The sequence below is a fragment of the Atractosteus spatula genome, chromosome 6, assembly GCF_055471065.1.
Source record: "Atractosteus spatula isolate fAtrSpa1 chromosome 6, fAtrSpa1.hap1, whole genome shotgun sequence".
In the NCBI taxonomy this organism is placed as follows: Eukaryota; Metazoa; Chordata; class Actinopteri; order Semionotiformes; family Lepisosteidae; genus Atractosteus; species Atractosteus spatula.
The window spans coordinates 6,528,868-6,552,341 of NC_142711.1; the positions used below are offsets into that span (position 1 = coordinate 6,528,868).

The following is a 23,474-nucleotide window of genomic DNA, read 5'->3' on the forward strand; positions in this document are numbered from 1 at the left end:
CTTTTTAGTTGATGTTCAGCTGAATGTACAGTGTATCTCCCCTGGGGATGCATTAAATCTATGACTGCATGCTATTAGTAAGCTAGCAGGCTTCCATCATATCAAAAGCTGTTTCATTATGTGAGCACTTCTTGAATCAAATCCCTGTTGAGGTAATATTAAAGAATATGGGCAGAAAAGGTTTACTTAAAGCATGTTCATGTCAGAATGCACCTGTTTTGACACTGATAGTTCACAAACATTTTTTGGTGACGCTATGTCACAAGTACTTCTAATGGACAAAATTAGGTGAGGAGTATTTTGCCTTACATGGGCTGTTTATGGGCTGTAGTTCAGGTCTTCAAGTTACGTTGGGCCTCAAAAAAATGAATCCATAATTATAGATGTAGAACATGCTATATATTGATTTTACATACAGAAAAATTGATATATTAGAATGTACTGTATCTGTGGTCTTGGGCAAAACAACTCTATGCCGCTGTTGTATCTTATTAAAATAGCAGTCTGATCATAATCATCATGTGAAAAATCTGGTCATGTGCCAGATATTACTTGGATCTATGTGTGTCTTTGCAGGGTTTAATAAAACTGTGTACCTTAATTGAAATGCAATGTTTACCCGGATTTTACAAACCAAGGGCAGATTCACACAAGACGTGTGATTTGAAGGTTATTGGTGGTCACAGGGGTTGTTTTTTTGACATCTGACATCTGTTTTTTTTGTGCCCTGTATTTGCACTTCTGTGTTTCCATCTGTTTTCTAACCATCTCATCCAGTTCAAGGGCGAGGGGAAGCCGGAGTCGATCCTGGTAATGGGGTGCAAGGCGGGATACACCCTGGACAGCATGCCAGGCCATCATAGGGAACACACAGACACACTGGGACCAGTTTTTTCAGAAGCCAATTAACCTACCAGTATGTCTTGGGACTATGGGAGGAAACCCATGCAAACATGGTGAGAACATACAAACTCCACACAGACAGCACCCCAGGTCCAGGATGGAGCCCATTTAACCCCAGGTGATGCTAGTTCAGGGCCCCTGCTCTGCAGGGCAGCAAGGCATACCACTTCTACCACAACCATGTTGCCCCACTTTTGTGTTTTCTAATACAAATATGAATTTCTAAAATTCTGATTTTTACAAATCAAGGGAGACATGAATTCAGTTCAAAAGTACTGCTTAAACAAGGTCCATGTAAGAGACTACCCAGTGGCTCAGCTGGTATATAAACATATATAGAGTGTATAGCCTATACAGTATATAGTAATTTAAATAGATTGAACCCTGTATGTTTATAGACTTGTACAATTAGTTATACAGTTGCAAGAAAACGTTTGTGAACCCTTTGGAATTACCTGGATTTCTGCATTAATTTCTCATAAAAATGTGGTCTGATCTTTAAGTCACAGTAATAGACAAATACAATCTGCTTAAATTAATAACACACAAAACATTGTCCTTCTTCTTTAGAAATGCTTCTGTAGTCTTTTCCAGCTTCATGCTTCTCTACAATTCTTCTTCTTCTAAGGTCCTCAGATATATATTTTGATCGGGGAATGGTTCACATGAACAGCTCTTTCTTGAGACCTTTGTGTGCCTTTTTTATAGGGCACCTTCAACCCACACCCCCAATCCCATCTCAGTGATTGGAACACACCACTAGTTTTTGCAGAAGTCATTAGCCTAGAGGTTCACATACTTTTTCCAACCTAGACTGTGAATGTTTAAATGATGTGTTCAGTACTGACAAGAAGTACAACTATTTGTGTTATTAGTTTAAGCAGAATGTGTTTGTCTATTATTGTGACTTAGTTGAAGATCAGACCACATTTTTATGAGTAATTAATGCAGAAATCCAGGTAATTCCAAAGGGTTCACAAACTTTTTCTTGCAACTGTAAATTGTATGCATAGAGTTATACTGTATATGTTGTATATGTAGTCACAAATGTACTGTTATGCTGTTATATACATTATAGTGTTTGTATTTATATACTGTATATAGAGGTAGATACATACTGTATGTTGTTTATATAGTTACAGTATATATGTAAAGTTGGTATGGGCTGAACCCTGTTGAGTAATACACTATATAGAGCTGTACATGTAGATTTATAATCAGTATGTGTTGTGCATATACTTGTCTATGTACAGTGATACACATATATTGTATATGTACTGTAGTTGTGCTGTAATTATACATTTAGTGTTAGGATGGGCTGAACCCTGTTGAGTTCATGTGAGTTGTATATAATGCATGTAATGTGCGTGGAGTTATATTCAGAATGTGTTGTGTATGTACACTGATATGCAGTACATATGTTGTGTATGTAGTTACACACACAGTATAGTGTTGGTATAGGTTTGAACCCTACAACCCAGGTGATGCTAGTTCATGCTGTGTTATAAGCTAAGACCGAGATGCCCCAGGGGATTTTGGGACATATCTTTAAAAATCCAGATAAAGAAAAATAAATTGGGTAATGACATAGTTGAATCTAAAAGAGTATTGGTTTATTTTGTCCCGTGTCAGTGCTCAAAATGCCTACACTCTTGTAAATGATGGGAGATAATTTGTTTGGTTACATCAATGCAAGTTACTAAATCATTGTCAGTTATTCACTGGGATCAGTGCATGGAAAGAAATAGTAATCACACTTCAAATATGGTGATTTTTTTTCTTTTGCCTTTTTTTCTGATTTATTTTTTACTTTTGAGGTGTCCATAACACGCATTTATAAACAAAAGAGGTTTTGAAATAATAATAATGCCATACCGTCTGCAGTCACAAAATACATTTATATACTGTATACAGTATGTATAAACATTTTTAAACATATATTTTCCATCTGGCGTTAAGTGCTATGTGTGGTTTGCTGTGACACTGCTGGAGAAACAATGGTATTTTATTTCACTTTCTCTGGTTTCACAAAGGTTTTCCAAAGGAGACCAAGGGCATCCATTTTTATAACTTCCCACTTCTGTTTTCTTTTTAACAGCAAAATCAGCTTTTGCTGTCTGTCAGGAGAATTAAAACCTGCATAAGTTTGAACAAGTCCTTTGTGAATTACTGGAGTTGCATTTAGCTCCTTTGAAAACAGGGAATTACATGAACATCTTATGAAATTCAATGTATAAATAGCTGACTTACTCATTAAAGGTTACCAACCTCTTGGGTGTGTTGAAGTGACTCTTGCTTCATTTATGACTCAATAGTCCAAAAAACTATTCAAAAACATAAGATTCCACACAATCTAAGTAAATACTTTTGCAGTAAGTGGGGGGAGCTGAGTTTCTGCTGGGATTAGCAATGTTTGTCTTCCCAGATTGATTGCCCTACTCTGAAGCTTTGGAACAATGGATATTGTGCTTGTATATGTAAATAACTTCTTGATAGAAGATACAGATGATCAAAAGTACTTCTAAAGATTTACTCAGGTTAATTCACTTCACTGTTAAATCTTTAAGACAGCCATATTAAAGCATAAATATTCAACAGTGAAGATTTCTAGTGAGATCATTAATCCATCCTCTATACGGATGGACCCTAACCATACCTACAGCAACAGACATACAGACAAGAAAGGAATCATTGTCAGAAACTTGTGCTGTAAGAGAGCTCCTTTTACCAATGACATTGGAAACCAGTTTCTATCCAGGTAATCTGAAAACTGAAAGAATAAGGGACTCTTAGGCATATTATATAAGAGAGCTTGCGGCCGTATTTACTGTATTTAGAGATTCTGACATTTCAGTTTATTGTGGAATCTGCAAACTAAAAACATTTCTCCTAAATTAGTGATTTCATTGTGTAGAATAGGGAAATCCTATTTATTTGGGAGCATCTACTGTATATAGAGAGGGAGATTTAATTCTGCTAAGGACCAATTTTGTTTATCTGGATGCAGGGTCTAATTTATGGCCTGTTAAAATGTTCTGTTGTACTCAGGTTAATGAAATAGAATTCATGTATTCTATGTCTATACTCAGAGACCTGTAAATAACTGTGCGTAGTGTAAGTGTTGTATTTTATGCAACTTTTGTGTGTTAGTATTAGTTATTGTGTGTAACACTCAATAAAGTCTGACTTTACAGAGTGAAATTAATAATTTTTAGTACATGTTTGCATAACAATCTGCCTTTGTATTGATTTAATAACCTCCTTATTTAATCATTTAAAAATGCGCCAGGTAAGTAACAATACTTTGATTTTATTTAAAAATCTTTTGATGGGTGAAGATAAATTTGTTCATGTTACCCCTGTGTTTCATAGGAGTAACTTTTCTTTAATACGTACGTAAATGTAGAGGACTCATCACCTTCTAATTAAAAACCTGTGCTAATGTGAACTTAATTACATGAAGGATACCTTGGCTTAAAATTCTCAGATCTGTCTGCTTTGTGTCCTGACAGTGTGTAACAGAGAGACTGAAATAGGAGCTCATGGCACATAAAAACAGCCTCCACTGGTTACAGAAGTTTAAAAGGCGCTCCTTAGGGACCTTCGATAGAATAAAATGCTGGTGACACAGTCACGTGTTTAAAAAGATCAGGATTGTATTAAAAATAAATTAGTTCTCCCTAACTACTGAAAATTGTGTGGGGGTGATGAGTTATAAACTTGTATAAATGTAGTACCTGTAGATATGGCCCTTCACAGGTTTAGTGTTGTAGACAAAGGCTCTAATAAAATTTCAGTGGAATCCTTCACTTTTATTAGCACAAGAGTGGCATTAGCCCCAGGGGGCTCACTGTAAATTGCCATTTCCAGCCGACTTGCATTTCCAGGCATCTGAAACTACAGTTCTGTCAATAAAGCATAAGGCTTTCTCGATTAATCTATATAGTGGCAGGTTAAATGCCACTGACTTTTAAAACATTAAAAGAGGACTTTAATTTGTGCTATCCATCCACTAGAAGACTCAGACCTTATTCTTGGGTATTCTTGGGTACTAAAAATGTGTGAAACTTAAATCAAGGGATGTTATTCTCTAGCTTTGCAGCAGTCCAGTCACACTTCATTTGCAATATTGTATTTTAGTTTCCACACCATGAACAAGGATGATCATATAGTATATGGAGAGGTTAAAGGAGCTAAATCTCTTCTGACAAAAGAACAGAGGTGACTGAGATGAGATTGGAACTAAGCATCCAATCCTACAGTGTGTAGATCAACAAAGGGAGTATTTTACATCGAATCGTAAAAGCAAGGATAAAGGATCAAAATTAGAAACTACAATAAAAAGAAAAAAAGGAATGAGCACTTCTTTGCACAAAGAGTTGTATTGATTATTGATTCCAAAAGCACTCGGGCAAATCCTGGAGTTATAAGTTTTTACATTTATATAGCACCTCTTATCCCAAAGGATCTCAAAGTGCTTTTCAAAGTCCCACCTTTTCCACTGCAAATGTACAGCACCTCCTGCGGCTGCCATCCCACCCCAGCAGCCCCACTACACAGCAGATTGCAGGTAGAGAGATGAGTAATCACTGCACCAATTTAATTGAATGGGAGCTTTAGGAAGAGCAAACTGTCCAAGCTCAAAGTGCCCTGGGAATTATAATGACAAAAAGGTCAGGACATTTCATTCAAGTGACAGTCCCTGGAACCATACAGTGAGAAGGGCAATATACCAAATAAACACTGTAATTTAAGTGAGTGTCTGGAAGAGGCTGCCCAGGTAGCTGTTTGAGGTCCAAACTCTGGGATCCTTCAGGAAAGGGCTGGTTGAATTTTTAAATTCACTTAGCTACTGTACTAAACCACCAAACAAGCTTGATGGGCAGAAGTGCTTCCTCTCATTTGACAAGTTTCCTAGGTCTTATTAAATCAGATTTAACATAGAACTGCAAATTCTGTAGCTATTTTGTACTAGAAGACAGCATAGTGAGCTTTGATATGATATTCTTCCCGTGTATCAGGAGTCTTCCTTAAAGAACATTTATTTAAGTTGCTGGAATTCACAGCTTGAGTATACAGATGCCTTAATTCAATATTCTGTCTGGTCCATTTCACTACTGTTTTGGTCAAATCTAAATGTCCTTATGGCTCAGAAAAGTGCAAATATCTTTATAATGATAATCAATAGGGGTTTAATACTGAATATCTTTTAGTGGCAAACTGGCAAATCCTGCTATTTTTAGCTCACAGTACAATAAATAAGAGTAACTTGCAGACTTAAAATATCATACCATAAAAGAGAAGCATGGCAGATACATTGCTAAGCCGCCTCCAGATTGTCACTGATTGGCATCCTGCTGGCATTTGCAGAACCCATGCATTGTCTTTGAAAAGGACTGCTGTCAGCAAAGCCTCTTTTTCGTCTGTTTGGTTGTTTCTGAAGCACAACAGCCTTTATTATTTGCAAATTATTTACCATCTCATACATAGAGTTTGGAAGGTGATTTCCATATTGTTTTGCATTAAAAGGGTTATCAGTTTGGTATATTCTGAGAGGCATTAAAAACACCACAAATGACTCCTCAGACCCACAGTGCTTAGAAGTTGATCAAATTCGTTTTGGAACCCACTCGGTATCCTTTTCTAAGTATGCAAATTGAGGAATAAGAGTTATTTCCGTGTAATCTAAATCACTGTGCATAATAAGCAACCCAGTGACCTGTATTATTATTATTCATTTGCTTAACAGATGCTCTTATCCAGGGTGACTTACAATGTATACAGCATGGAATTGTACCAATATCAGATCTTCACCTCCCCTGAAAAATTATTAAAAAACAAATGAAAATATCTAATATTAAACAAAGAATGGTTTTGCATTACCATTTTTTCTCTATAGAAAGAAGCAAATTTCTCTATGCAACAGTATACAGTACGTATTATATAAAGCAGTAACTTATTAGTAAAAATAGAAAAATATATATTTTTCACTTGTCTGGTGTTATTTGATAGCTGTGATTTATAACAGGCCTCTGCCCTGGAGACATTGAGGCTCTGGTGTTCCACTGCTTTAAACACATACTGTTAGTGTTATGAAAACAGGATCAAATAGGATCAAAAGCATTAAAAACTTTAAAATGTAACAAGACGTCAGATACTGAAATGGGTTAATTACAATTAAAAAAAATCCTGTTTATTCAAAATTTCATCAATATGTGTGGATGTGCCTTGGATACCTCGATAAGTGAGGAATACCAGGTGTGCCTACCATTGTTTTAAACTGGAAACATAAACCTGTGGAATAGCGTACAAAAAAGCACAGTACCATTGCACAATGAATAGTTACAGGTGCAAAACCGTGTCATGTTCCAGAGGTGTTTCAGTATTCTTCTACAAACCAGATTTTCAAGGTTGTGGGTTATACTGTAAAACCGTGCTTTAGAATTCAATGCACCAGTAACTTGGAAAGGCTGTTGGATAGCTAGTAGATAGAACAGGTGCTCTTGGCACACTGAGTCATTGCTCACCCTGGGCCTCCCTTTCTCTTTCTGCATCATCTATGGCCTCATGGTTGTGTCCCTGCAGCTTCTGAGAAGCTCACATTGCTGAAAGTAACTTGTGGAATTAGGTAGCAAAACATATTTGCAAGACTAATTCTTCATACTGTATGTAAACCCCAACATTATGAATTCATTCATTATTTAAAGTTCTCCTTTGTTATTTTGCATACCTGAGCATTCTTAAGCAAAGCATTCATCATTGATATGTTCATTATTATATGAAAAATGCATCTTTATTATGCATATGCTGTTTAACGTGTGGTAACCCATGGTCCGAGGACAGCATTGAGACTCTTGGGGACATTAAATATTGGGGATGGTCTTTTGCACATAAGGAGTTATTTAAACGCATCAAACACATTGAGGCTCTGGAAGGCCACAAAGTCTTCTACTGCATAGGCATGCCATGGGCTCTTGTAGGGACAGTCTCCTAAAATAATCATATAGCTTTGCATTTTACTAAATATCTATAAACTGTAGCAGCAAACGTCTGTAAATAATAAAATTGCTTCATAATTTTCTAAATAAAGAGCTAGTATTGCAATTCTCTAAATAATCACATAACATTGCACTTCCTTACTTACAGGGAATCATGTAGCATTGCAATTCCCTAAATAATCATATTGAATTGCACTTCTCAAAATAATCATTTCAATTCACACTGCTAAACTCGCAAAACAGTATCCACAAGTATTATAACTGGTTTTGGCAAAGATCTGTAGCTTACCAACTACAAACATTCTAGACCACAGCAATTCAAACAAGAGGAAGACTAAGATTACAGATAAGGAGAACAATGTGAGTTTATTTAGTGCTATAAATGCAATGAGCAGGTATTTCCTTGATTGGTTCTGTTAACTCAAATTGATTGCAAACTTCGCGGAACTGCAGAACAAAAAATATCATTTTAAAAGCTCGCCTTAACAAGACTCCTTGTATACAAAATCTACTCTGTGCTCTTTCTTTATGGAATCACTCATCACAACATGTTTAAACTTACGTTTTGAGCATTAGAGCAAAATTCCTTCCACGGTCCAAAGACATAGTGTTAAGTTGGTTGGCCCCTGTAAAACTGGTCCTGGTGTGAGTGCGTGTGTGTTTGTTTCTATGTCCGTGTGTTCACTGGGGATCACTATGGTGTCTTATGCCTTGTACCTGTAGCTTGCACCCCTGTACTGGATAAAGAGGTTAGAAAATTCAGGAATGGATATAATATTGCTTCTGTAATTGTAGAAACACTAGATTCTGAGTGGCATTTTCTGCGAAACATTTTGTTTTGTATTTAAAAATTTCAAATTCAACGGAAGGGAGAGGTATTCCAACTCATACTGCTCTCTACCCCCTCTGACATGACCTCTTGACCTTGACCTTTAGTCGTGTCCTCAAAAATATGTTTTCCCCTGAGGCAGGCAGGACTGTAATGGCTGTATTTTTTATTAATGCCCTAATCAGTATTCACCTTGCTGCTGCTTCAGTTCTTGCTGGTTGAATTTCTTTGTATAAGATGAAACAGTAAAGGGGCATTTTAGAAAAGCTGGTTTGATGGGGCAGAATCCAAAACCTGTCGAGAGAGCAGGCAGTACTAAGACCTTCACTACTTTGAAATGTTACTGGGTATGAGAGGGATAGGATGGAAATCCAGTAGCATTATTACAGTATGCCCTTGGGGATGATTTGAACTAAATGGGAAACAAGATGATGGCTGAGATGGCAGCGAACATGAAGTGTCTAGCTGCTAATCAGGAGAGATATTTTAATGAGAACATTTCCTGTAACGTTTTTCTCATATTGACTGTGTTCTTTCCAAAGGATTATACATTTCAGTAGATTATTCTAATTTTTTCTCTCTTGGCTGTATTTCAGAAAGATTTACTGGTAGTCACCATAATTTCATCTACTTTAGAACGTCAGATCCAAGCTTTTTTAACATTAGTCTATGTTGTCTAGGGGTAACAAAGCTGAGTCTCTACAAATGAACGAAAACCTTTTTATTGGTTGCTTCTTTAATCTTTGTGCCCACCTTTGTTGTATAATGTTTTTTTTATTTCTGCTGTGGTATTTATTTATAAAAATGAAATGCAGCAATTGTAAAGCTAATAGCTACAGTATACAGTATCTCCGTCATATTGGCCACAATGACAAGTCTCAAACCAAATCTACAACTTAGAATGGCCATCTCAATTAAAATAGGGTTTAAATAGTGGTATTTATTTATAAAAATGAAATGCAGCAATTGTAAAGCTAATAGCTACAGTATACAGTATCTCCGTCATATTGGCCACAATGACAAGTCTCAAACCAAATCTACAACTTAGAATGGCCATCTCAATTAAAATAGGCCTGAACTTTGCTTTTCATTAAATAAAGTGTTCAAAAACAGAAATGCAAAATCTAAAAAAAATGATTTTTGTCTAAAGTGACACATAGCTTTAAATCTATTGTCCATGTTTTGTAGTTCACCAATCCATCTCTATGTTTTCAAATAGCTCCATTATTTTTGTCTGCTGGGAGGTGGTCATTAAAGGGGTCGAAATATTTTACATGGCATCAGCAGCTGTAGTTAACCCATTTAGAATAACAGGGCCTGAGCTGGTCATGATGATGTGTGACATTTTTATTGTATGAATGAATTGGGAATTCTAATACTGCTAAAGTGCAGATAGCTAAAGCTAAGGAATGTGTAAATAAAGAACAGCACATTCTTGTGACATAGTTTCATACATCTAGCAAAGTCACCAATCAGAAATGCTGTGAATCGATTCCAAATAATTCTCATTTGCATTGGCGTCATGCTTGTAAAAAACGCTACATAGGGGTACCACTTTAGCAAAATTCTTCTGGCAAAAACAGTACATTTCCTATTGAAGCAAACATAATCACTGTAGTTTCACTGATGCAAGCTTTTATGCCTCTGAGAAATCACTCAGTTGGGCTTTGCAATCTAGAATATATTTACAAAAGCAAAAGAAATAATCATTATGGAAAATTGAATCTTCTCCTTTGCGATTTATTAGTGCACTGACCAAAAGCATCACTGTAAATACCTCTTAAGACTCAACAAATGTACTGTAAATAAAACATCCTTCCATACCACTAACTTTAACCCACTGAAAAGGGATAAGCCCTCTTTTGTTGTGATAATGTCTTTACTGTTACAAGATTTATTCATACTGGACAAGTGAAACTTGTCATAAGAGCACAACAGATATCTGACCTCCTGAGGCAATCTCACACACCTTCAGTAGATGTCTTTGAATTGAAAGGAAACTATTGTTGCTGCCTCATAAAAGCGCGTCTTCATTTATCTGCAGACAAAGAATAAAAGTTGTATGTTTTGTACAAATTTAGCCAAGTTACTTGATTTACTGTAGTATACTTTTTTAAAAATACTTTGTTTTTACCATAAATGCTGAAATAAGTTTTTTGAAACTGTAAAAACATGTTTTTCTATACTTATTTAGGGTGTTAAATCTCTTGAGTCTAATTATGTATTCATTTTTAAAAAGATGACAACAATGTGCAGCTAGCTGTGTCAGCGCTGGAATGACAGCTGGTGTGCAGTGGCCACTGGGAATTACCCAAAATTCCTCCCTCACAGCTACAGTACCTGGAGTGTCTGCAGTGGCAAATGACTAAGCTCATTCAGAATCACTCCACAACATTCTAAAGGTGAAACAGACACATCCCTCTGTTTATTGTTTATCTTTACAAAAAAGATCCAGAATATTTCTTCTGTTCTCATTACAGATTGAGTTTCCTGTCTTAAGATTCATTTTAAACTGAAGCCTGTTTTGGTGCTTATATCTCAGAACCAAAACATTTATAACATTTCAAATCAAGTGAACAAGGATATTATTTTTCTATTAAATATACAGCAAATGATGTTTGCACATGAATATATAATATATTAAGATTATTGTGCTTACTATTGTGACCTCATATATAGTATAATGCTCCCTTTTGCCATTTTACTAAAATAAAAGCAAGTTTCTCTAGGCAGTTAGTCAGTTCACAGTTACTTCATGTTTCACTGAAAAATTAAGGACATGCTATATTTGGAAGTTATGAACATTACACCCATCTGTGTTTAATAAACAATAAACTTTACCCATGAAGTCTTTTTTTTTTTAAAGAATGAAATGAATGAAAATAATTTCTGGTCTGTTTTACCAATAATGCTGACATTTTCTGCATTTATTAATCTACTGTAGAAACAATGTTTTTTTATTATGTGTCATACACGAATACATTATTCACCACATTCAATATTTATAGTCATCAGCTGAAAGCATGCTTTGAAAAAAAATACAATTTTGGCTGATCTCCATAAAAATGTTTTTAATTTTACTGCAAAATCCAGCTGCACTGAGAAGCATAGAGGGGTTTTATTGAAAAAGCTTGGAAATTAGCTACTGTTTCTGCTTCTGCTTAACAATCAGAAAGCCACTTTGATCACTCTCAGAAATGGGTGCAACAACCCAGAGCCCATCCTGGAAGCACAGGGTCGAAGATGGGACCCCACCCTAGACCCGTGATATTAACTCCTGGTCCTGGAGGGCCATGAGGTGTTTTATATACAGTAGCTCACAATCCTCAGATGACAACAGTGGTACTTAAGGTCAGTTAAGGGAACAATTGATTCAAATCAATTCATTAAAAGTCCAGGGTGGAGTGAAAACCAGACATCACAGGAGGCCTGCAAGACTGAAGTGAATCACAGTGCACATATTGTACGCACAACAGCCAGAATGACTTTCGAAGGTGGGAGAAAACCGGGGCACCATGTGAACATGGGGGGACCATACAAAATGCACATAGAAGACACCCCAGTCCAGCACTGAACCCTGGACCCACGAACTATGTGACAGAAGAGATGACAGCTATACCACCAATGACATGTCACCCAAATGTGGGTAGTACACTTGCAAAACTTCTTATTTTTTGCAGCATAATGTGTTGACAGGTAGTGGATTTGATTTCCTGCTGCGGACACTGCTGTTGTACTGTACCTTGAGTGAGCAGGTCTAGCACTTTACCTCCGTTGCTCCAGTCCACCCAACTGTAGAAGTGGGCACCAGCCTTACTTTAGGAGTTAGTCCTGGGATGGACCTACGTCCCATCCAGGAGTGAGTCACATGCTCTCTAGACTGCTCAATGATACAAAACACAGGAGTGCTGGTCTGTTAGCCCTCTGTGAGCCTGGAATGAATTTTAACTTTTTATGCTTCTACATTCATGTTACAGGATATTTCTGAAATTGGTAGAAATGTGGTTGTTCAAGGAATCAGTTCTAGAATTAATTATATTAGAACAGTACACCGTTTTACTTTTATTTGAAGGCTATTTTCTTCTTGTTTCTATCAGACTCAGTGCTCAAGGCCTTATAGAATATTATATTTAAACATAACGTATATATTAGAACCCCTGATTGTGTTATTATCCTTTCTTACCAGTACAATACAGTATTTCACGTTCTTGAATAAAATATTAAAAGATTTTTAAAGAAGCAAAACCCACTAAGATCACTCTGTAACTGAACTGTACAACTCACCTGCTTGAGGTTACGAACCTTGAATTCTGGCACTAGCCTGTGAGATATTAATCAACAAACAAGGTACAGCAAACTAATAAAGAGTTGAGCTGTAAGAAAAAATGCTATTTCTTCTCTTAGTTTTTTTGTCCTGCTAAGCATAAGTCATGCACCACAACTGTATCAAAGCTACCCTATGAAGAGCAAAAAGTGTCAAACCTACATTGTAATTATTACTTGACAACTAGTGTGAAAAACCAAGATTAGTCGAATGATAAGCTGAGACAAGTGCTGTAGATTAATAAATCATTTTAAAATGGGGTCTGTAATGCAAATCTTAAGAAAAATATATTTTGGGCAACTGGTCATCCTGCAGATGAGACATGATTAGAATGTTGTGCTAAGTAACTAGATCACTGAAGCTCCTGTCAGTAATAATTCATTCTACTCATAAGCAAGGCAAGAAATGATTTTGTCTGACAGGCGTCTGAAAGAGTAAATGCTGGAAGTAGACATTAACTTCTTGAAAGCCGGTTTACGTACCCATAAAAGGACAGAACTTGTGAGCATACATGGTACAGCATCTACTGTAGGTGCCTGAATATCTTATCATCACGTTGCTCCTTTTGTGGCTATGTCTAAAGCAGGGATCCCTCTAGTCTTGGAGATCCCCCATCCAGTTAATACAGGGGTCCCAAATTCTTGTCCAGGACAGCCCCCATCCACACAGGGGTCCCCAACCCTGGTCCTGGAGAGAACCAGTCCCCACTCCTCGTCCAAGAGAGCTCCTCTCCAGTAAGTCCTACCTGTTTTTACAGATTGCCAACAACTGTAAACTATTGATGAATCAAGCAAATCATCTGGTCAACTAAAGCAAACTCCAGACCTTTAGTGCTGAAAAGCACTTATATTTTGGTTCTAAATATTCTCTAAATGATTTGATTTAACAAATCATGTTGAACTGATCTCAGTAACACTGTTCCATAATTTTAAAAAGTACTGATTTACAAAACCTGCTGGATTGGGGTTTCTGAGGATGAGATTGGGGGATTCCTGGTCTAAAATATGGTATTACTGGATATGGAGTCCATACCAAATGAGGTAAAATATGGTAGAAGAGGTAGTATGTGGTACACAGTGACAGAAAAGTAGTTACTTCTCAGAATCACAGCTGATGTTACTGACCCTTCACAAACACTTCCTGTGGAGAAAAGATTTAAAAATATAACATTTCTAGAATGACTGTTTATAGACACCTGGACACTTCTTTCAAAGACTGAGATTCTAGATTCTAGATTCTAGATTCTAGAGAGCAGGTCAGGTGAAGTACTAAGGACTGGCCAACTTTGCTTCATTGTCAAACTCACATTTCTGGAGAATCAATGAAAAATAAAATGATGGCGGTTTATTTTCATGTTATAGAAGAAACCGTTGAAACCGTTAAGTGCATTTACTGTATAAGACTTCATTTTGAATATACAGTAATGTAGGTTTCGTGGCCACATTATAAACAAGACATTGCTTCTCTGGAATTCGTCCTAAGCTGTGTCCTACTCTTAACAAGCTAAAATAATGTGTACTTTATAACTGAAATATTGAAAAGAGAAGACAACAAAGGAATTGTTCAAGGGCACTGACAAAGTCAACCCAGTGGACTTCTTCAGAATCAACAGTGACACACGGATTAAATGACACAATGAAAACTACGTCAAAGTGAATTTAAAACCAAGAACAAAAGGCAATGCTTTACACAAGGGGTTGAGGGAGAATAGGACAAGCTACCCAGACACGTTTTTGAAGCTGACACTCTGACTTATTTCTGACTTACTTATAGAAGCAGCAATGGTGGGAACAATATGAAACATCCATACTGTATTTTCCATGAAAGGCTAATGGGCAGAGAGATGTCTCAGAGACACAACTATCAGACCCAGGCTTGACCATTCAAATTGGCACCACTGCATGTTTTATTGACTCTCTAAAATGTTTGGCACAACACCAAACATTTCCTCAAATACAAATGGACAAATATTATTAAGGCCAAGTAATCTGGTAGCTTTGAGGGCAACTATTGCCCCTAATGATTCAGTTTCACTTATATTATCCCTCCTAAAATCATGTGAAGTAATATGAAGAATGTTATATTATTTTGAAAATATAATAGTATGCCAATGCATTTAATTTTATTAGTTGCATGCCTGTTATCATCTTTAATAATTCAATTTTTATCTCACAATGTTGTTCAGTCCCTCCTTCACTTTTCCTTTTCCATCCTGGGATTATTCGGATTACTCACTGCAGTATTCCTTGCTGTGTGTGCCCTTTGGCATTTCTTATTTCTTTCTTGACTTCTGTAAGAATAATTTTGCTTCTGTTAGTTATTCCCAACATGTTTTTTTTTTCTGTGATCTTAAAAAAAAAACAGAAACAGTTACAAATGTAGAGTTTCTGAAGCACTTTTTGTTTCCTGGGGTTGGTGGGTGCATTGTGATATTTCAAAAGCATGTGCATGGCTTCAGATTTAGACAGTATCCTCTGTCAAATCTAGTCATCAAGGCAGAATGATCATTATTTTGTTGAATTCTCTGATGTCAAAGTAATTCAGCTGTGGTATTTCATGTCAGAGGGAAGGTTCTCACAAGCAGCCACACATGAACTGTACAATGGTCTCAGAAGACCTGGGCTCAGCATAAAAATCCTAAAATCTCAGAAGAATGCTGTTGCAAATACAGTATGTTTCCTGTTTCCAAAAGTATATGGCTTGTCTTCTGCTAGGGATTGTAGGTGAAGAGCAGTTTCATACAATATTATTTATTTTTCATGTACATTACAACCTCTATAAAATCTTGACTAACAAAATGAATGATTCATAAAGACATGAATTATGTGTCAGAACATTAGCAGGAAATCCACGTCATCGGAACATGTTTAAAAATCTTATTTCTGTGTGCTTTAAATAATCAGAAACATGTACAGTACTGTATGTTTGACCCAATAAACACCATCATTGACACAACAATATTTTTGTCAACAGCTGAGTACCACTGAGAAGTTGCTCTAGATGCAAGAGAATACAGTAACCCCTGCAGAAATCTAGGTTCGATGGGATGAGCCACTGTCACCCTTGGTAGGAAATCACAAGTTTACTGAAAAGGGCACAGTTCCTATTATCTCAATAGACTGCCTTTCAATTAATTCCTGTTGAAAACAACTAGTCATGCTCTTTGCACATGATTTTGCACAGTACACTGTAGGTGGGCACTGCAGCAAGTCATAATCATGAAGTCTTGCAGTTGCACACAGAACACTATCTTAGGCTTAAGATAGTAAGACTCCTTGCCAATATGTTTCAGAGCTGTTCTGCTCAGCATGCCCTGTCATAATCATCTTTATTAATGAACAAAAAAGATTTACATTATTTATCCTGTCTGTTTGACTCTGTGTTTGATAACTGAACTTTGTCCGGGGTGGAAATGTTCATTTTGTAACCTAGGGCCCTGAATTGTACAGAATATTACACCTGAGGTCTAACTAATGCATAACATTAACTCACTATCATTTGATTTAAATTCTACACATACCAGTAGTCCAGCAGTTTGTGAGCCTTTTATCGCCTCTACCACCTTGCCAAGAGAAAGACAGTGATGAATCAGGATTAACTCCTAAATTGCTTTCATATGTTGCTTTATACAGGTTCAGTGTTTCTGACCTGACATTTATATTGGATGTTTGTGTTACCTACAGGTTACTCCATGCTTTTCCATCCATCCATTTTCTAACCAGTTTATCCAATACAGGGTCACTGGAGAGCTGAAGCCTATCCCAGCAAGCAATGGGTACAAGGCAGTATACATCCTGCTTGGTCCATCAGTCCATCAGTCCATAACAGGGCGGACACAGACACGCACACAATAACAGTTCTCCCAGAAGCCATTTGACCTACTGTATTGGTACAGATTAACCTTGAACTGTGGGATGAAATTGGTGCATTTGAAGGAAACCCATACAAACACGAGGAGAACGTACAAAATCCATGCAGATAGCACCTTAGGAATTGAACCCAGTGCACCAGGGCTGCGATGCAGCAGTGCTAACCACTGCTCCACCATGCCACCCACACTGTACTTTTCTAATTTAAATTTAATTGGCCAAGTGTGCTGTCATAAAGCATCTGGGTCTTTTTTATATTTTCTTTGCAGCTTCTATAGTGTTTGAAACCCACCAAAAAGTTAAGCTTCTGTAAACTAGGTTTCTGCTTATGTGAAGAAGCTGTCCCCTGGTATTTCACTACATCCATTACTCCGATGGTTTTGTGTCCATTAGTTGATTCTGAATAAGTCCACTGGGATACCTTTGTCTGTGTCATTGGGAATTTTGAATACTTGGGCCAGCTCCCCTCAAAGGCTTCTCTGTTTAAGACTAAAAAAGTCCAGTTTCTTCAATCTTGAACAGAGAAGGAAGGCCATGATGGGGACCTGATATGAAATACTGTAGGAACTTTGAAGGGTGGCCAGTCCTCAATCTGGAAATAACAGGAAAAGCCGCATGACTGCCTCTTATTCATACTATTGAACTGAGGTTTCCTTAATCTCATAACAAGAAAGACCTATCACTTGATCAAACCAGAGATAGCATAAAAATCTTTCTGAATAGTAATAAGACATTTAGAGATATGTCTCGTGGCTTAAAAAAGTACTTTACTAATTTATTTGAATCATACATACAGTACATCTCATACATCTCATTAATTCACATGGCTAGAGAGTGTCATCTCATTTTTGGTGTTAGAATATTTCTTGGTTTTGTGATTGATTACTGGATATCCTTAAGATGTCTTGGAATATGTACATTTTTGCATTTCCTTACAGTATGGAATCAATGAGCGAAAAAAAGAAAAAAAGATGGAATTAAACAGTATAAATGATCCACTTTTTGTGTTAAAATGTTACCTAAAGTATTATGATATTAACATATGACATGGGCCAACCAATCTAAAAGTACTACACAATCTCAAGACTTTTGTATTATTATTGAATTTTAATTATGTAGTGAAAACGATCCCTCCTGATGATCTCACACAATCATGTCTATCGAAATATATTTCAAAATATCAAAATACTCTTATCAAAAGATTTCAGCCCAACTTCACAGTACACCCAGTTCTACATGTAAGACTGTGGGAGCTTTGTGAGGCTAATACTTCTGACAACAGAAGAACTCAAGGAAGAAGACTCTAAGCTCTCTAATGTCACATTCCTTTTTTATGTGATAGATAACAATCAAGGACAAATAAGTTCAGAATTATTTCAAAGAGTAGACACAGTGTCTATTTGTCTTTGATTTTGACTTCTCTTTCAGAATGTCAGTGTAGGACATTTCATTCGATGAATCCTTCTGGTTGCTCTTCTCTGGAACAATACAGCAATATATTTTGTTTAGTGGAGATCAAAATTGTACACAATATTCTAAAGGAGGTCTTGTTAGTGCCTTATACAATTAAATCATAACATTGCTGGATTAAAATTACAGTAATTACAGCTGTGTGTCTTTTAGGATTAATCTTTATCAAATAGTGCACATCGGCTTGGTGTACATTTCGCACATTCTTCTTTGAAAACGTGCTCAAGATCTGTCAAGTTGGTTAGAAATCATTGGTAGACAGCAACTTTTCTTGCCACAGATTTTCTGTAAAATCAGGACTTTGTCTGGGCAGTTCAAGGACATTCATGTTCTTCTTTTTGAGCCAACCCAGCGTTGTTTTGGCCTTTGGGTTATTGTCTTGCTGTAAGATGATGTTTCATTCCACTTTTAGGTCTTTAGTTTCAAAATTGTTCTTGGCCTCATGGTGGCATCATTCACTTGCCCGACTGCCCAGCTGGGAGGGATGGCCTGATATAGGCAGCATTTGGGTGATAAGATATACTTTCTACTCCTTAATGATTGTCCTCCTTGCTTGAAATTCACTTTCTGACAGAGGGATCTTACAGAAACAGATATCTATATTCCGAAAATGAACCATTATTGCACTTGCACATTTTTAATTGCAACTTAGTTACTTCAAAATCTGTATCCTTTTTTGTTAGATGTTTCCATTATTTTGTCCATCCACTGTATGTGTATGTAGTCACATTTGCTGTAGTTCCAGAGTAACTTCAATGGTGTATTCTGAAGCAAGTTGGAATTCATACTTTGTTTTGATCAAAACCGGAAATGAAAAATTGGCTTGCATGCAATCTTATTACAAAGCCATTAGAAATTACAAAGGTATTTAGGAAGCTACAGTACAAAGTGCATAACATTCAGTAGTGAAACTGTAGAGTGCCACAGGGTGGTTCGGTGGCTCTATGGCTAAGGATCTGCGCCTGTGGCTGGAAGGTTGCCAGTTTGTATCCCGTGGCTGGTAGAGGAATCCTACTCCGTTGGGCCCCTGAGCAAGGTCCTTAACCCCAACGGCTCCAGGGGTGCCGTATAATATGGCTGACCCTGCGCTGTGACCCTAAGCTTCTCTCCCTGTCTGTGTGTCTCATGGAGAGCAAGTTGGGGTATGCGAAAAAAGACAAATTCCTTATACAAAAAAATTGTATATGGCCAATAAAGTGATCTTATATGTTAGTCCACTCCTGGAGTACTGTGTCTTGAAACGAAAGACAGCAGATTTTAAAACTGGATCTAGCTGATAACAGATCTGGATTAACGGTCATGTTCATTTTGTTTCTTCTTCACACTAAATCAGGGAGTGTAGCAGTACTTTTAAGGAGGTTTAAAATGAATGCAAGTTGCCATATGCGCAGCCACACTTGAAGACTCCCTGGGTCGAAGTTCTTTCACTGAAATATGAATCACCAATTTGGAAAACAAACTAAAGTGAAATGACAAAAATGTGAGCACACTATTGTCAACATATAAATGGTTAATAAAAAAAACAGGAACTCAATTTAAACACTGAGGGCTCCTGAGGCTACCTCACAAATTGCAGATAAGCAATCACCAATAGCAACATCATGTAGATAGGAACTGAAGGAGGACTGAGGCCCTTCAAGATCAAAACCTGAGAGACTGACGTGCGTTCAAAGACAAGATAGTAATATGCTCTGGTCAAGAGTCAAAATGCAAACTCTTACAGGTATTAGCTGTGCTGTAGCAGTTTTGAAACAAGGATAAAAATTCTCTTTCTAAAGAGTATAATTCCATCATTTTCCTGGATAAATTATACTTACTGTATTGGATATTCACTAGGACTATTCTATTAGAGCTGGTAACTCTGCTACACATTGTACAGTACATACTGTACTAATAAAGCAAACACACACTGTGGGTGCTTGAAATAAATGTATCTTCACCGGCTCAAGTGATACACGTCTCATTGCAATGATTCAGTTTATGAAGAAAATGTTTGCCAATCTGAGAGATGCCGCGAATATCACTTATTCAGATGGGGGTGTTTTAATTTTTTTTACAATGTTACATTGTTTATGACATCTTCTTCAACATTATCACATCTCCCTACCCCATATGTCTGCTCATGCCAAAAGAAAAAAAACCTACACTGTGCTGTGATAAAACAATATCACCTACCTTCTGTCTGGGGCACAGTTCTTTACAAAAACACTCTCTCATGGTTAAGCACACAGGTTTTGTTTAAACACAGGAGGCAGAAGTTGGAGAAAAGTATACACTCCATAAAATGTGAAAACATTTGATAAGCAGCATTGGTTTTTAAATTTAACAGGGGTTTTATGGGGTTCTTATACAAAATTCCTTTATTATTAGAAAATAATAAAGAACCAAGTGATGGGCAAAATCCGTAAATCAACAGTGTTGTTGTCTAGATTTAGAATTTCAAGTCCATTAATTACATGTTTATTATTTATGTAAAAATTAAAGATATTGTTATTAACTTATGCCTCCTGTTCACTCTTTACTCTGCAGGGAGGATCCCAGCTTCCTTAACCTGTGGTCAGGGGGCCGGACCTTAGCAAACTGGGTAAAGTCAAACCTCACTAGTCCTCATTACTCAATAAACATCCTCAAACGCATGGAATTCTGAGGTGTCATTAGTGCTTGAGAAAAGATCTTGATCATTTTATACAGAAGGAGGCATCCCTATGTTAGTATCGTGATATAATTTCTACAGCCATCCCCCAGAAAAATGGATATAAGATGCTGCATTTCTGCTTGGGTATCTTACAGTATGTATGGTACTTTTGCTGAATAGGCAGGAAGAGCTGCTCCTTCTTCAATTGTAAAATTGACATAGCTGGAATACGCCATCAAAGGCAGCAGCTGGAAATAATCTTTGTCGGGACCGAGTAAAACTGATCTCACCATCCACTGTGTTCATGCAGACACCAAGTGATGCTTTTACTTCTGGTCTAATTTGACTAATTACAGTACACTCAGAGAGTGTACAGGATAGGCTCCACACTTAGTGAAGTGGGCAAAGACCCATGTAACAGTGTGGGAGTGAGCGGAGCCGCGGCGAGCACCGGTAACAAGTCAACGCCCCTCACTGAGGTGTGAGGCTAGCAGGGACCGAGAATAACACAAAAAGGGGTGAAGAATGAAACAGAAAGGCAAGAAGAAAGGTGTACAACTGTGCGTCACAACCTCCAGGCTGGGCTTACCCTATTTCACAGGGTCCAGCCTGGGAAAAAGAAGAACCGCTAGCACAGCGGCGACCAGACTGGACTGGCCAGTTAGCAGGGTCCAGTCTGGTACAGCTGGGCGCATAAGGCCAAAAACAAAACAAAAACTTAGTGTGCCTGCCCCAGTGAAAATACTGTACATGATGGGAGAGGCAAAAAGAAAATGACCACTTTATACGGGTGCGATCCCCCTCCGGGACGATCGGTGTAAACAACTCCCCCTTTCCGGGCGTGTCCAGTGCGCCTTTATAGGACCCGCCCAGCTGTGGCTCATCGTCTAGAAGCCGGGACTTCTGGGACCACAAAGGCGAGGCGTCGCCCTTCCTCCAGAGCTTCGCCTCCACACTGGGCACGCCCCCGCGTAATGCCACACCCATAACAAAAACTACCAAGAAATATCATATTTTACTGTGTCCTCCTACCAAAGCTTGCCCTATTCATTCCACTCCTGTTCTCACCAAATGAGTAATGAGTGAATGAGTACATGTCAGATTAACTGGGATCGAAGGCTGAGGCTAGAGACATTATTCTTATCCCAGAAATACCACAGCTGCAGCTTAATCTCTGCTTATCCAAGCTTAGAACACATGAAGTGAGGGTGACCCTTTCTGAAAGTCCCATTTAGTGTTGTACAGTACAGTTATTCACACACAGTGTTTAGATACACACACACCAATTTCAGTAGAAAAGCAAGATGCAGCTAAGGCCCTCTCAATGCCATTAAGAAATTTCTTAAATTTGACAAATTAAAGTTGTAAATTGGGCTTTTATTTTATGTGTAAATTGCACAAGTCATCCCTGTTAAAATAATGTCACTATCATCATTAAATTTAACATTAATTGTGCACAGTTTCTGAAGTTAAACCAGCACATTGTTAGTTGTGACAGTTTACTAATTACAAATGTTCTGCTTGCAAACACAATTCAAAAAATGAAAAATAAATAGGAATCAATTGTTTCCCTAGCTTTACTTTTTTTCCTACTTTTTTTTGCGGGATCAGTGTTCATTCGTCTCTCAGTTTAAATGTTCAGGTTATCCAGGGGAAAGAATGAATAAACTACTTAACACAATGCATCTCTGAAAAGGTAAAGTGTGGGGGTTACGATTCTTCCCACCTCCCAAGCTATTCTGCTTAGTTGAGACAGAGTTGAGCTTTTCGTGCAGCATTTACTCTTGATGCTTAAGGTGTTGCACACGTCACAATGCATGCAAAGTTATATCAGGTGATATCCGGCTGGGCATCAGGGTGCAATAGTGATAACATTCTTGGATTCTTTTCAGCTTAGTTTGCATCTCTAAATTATAGTTGTACTGTGTGTGTCCTGTGACTGGCAATATGTCTCGGGTGTAGTTATGCCTTGGACCCTGTGACTCCTGGATATGCTCTGGGTAGGCTCTGGATCACCAAGAATAAGCCACTTTCTGATAATTAATGGATGCTTGTGAGAGACTTGGATTAATATTGATGGCAGATGGCCAAAAACTATGAGACAGTAAATTAAATCTATATTTTGTACTTGCAGGAGCAAGCCTCTTGCCTCAACAAAACTTTGATTACTTCCAGGCTGACAGAGGTCTTTTAGGTGTAGAATGATAGCCTTCAAGGCTTGTCTGCAAACACTGACATTTCTCCACCTACAAACCCCACTACGTGTCACTCAGTCTTGTCAGTTCAGCAGGGGAATTCTGAGGGAATGCTGTACAGTGCAGAAAATACCATGGTATCCTGGAATAACAATGCATTGCAATGGAAAAAAGCAATAGGGTAACAACAGAATGCTCATAAATCTCAAATCAGATGAGTTAATTTTATAGGTATCTACAGGAAAAAGGTT

The 23,474-nt window shown here is 37.5% G+C and overlaps 1 protein-coding gene across 1 annotated transcript in view; it reads right to left on the bottom strand.

Annotated features, from left to right (window-relative positions):
• LOC148831735 (uncharacterized) overlaps positions 1-22,015 on the bottom strand; it is a 109,759-nt gene extending 87,744 nt beyond the window's left edge. Inside the window, exons 1-2 of the mRNA XM_088919056.1 lie at positions 21,810-22,015; positions 21,618-21,713 (exon numbers count right to left, since the gene is read on the bottom strand). Coding sequence (XP_088775182.1) covers positions 21,618-21,713; positions 21,810-22,015 — 302 coding nt within the window. The remainder of the gene's footprint in view (positions 1-21,617; positions 21,714-21,809) is intronic.
• Positions 22,016-23,474: the final 1,459 nt, after the last annotated feature.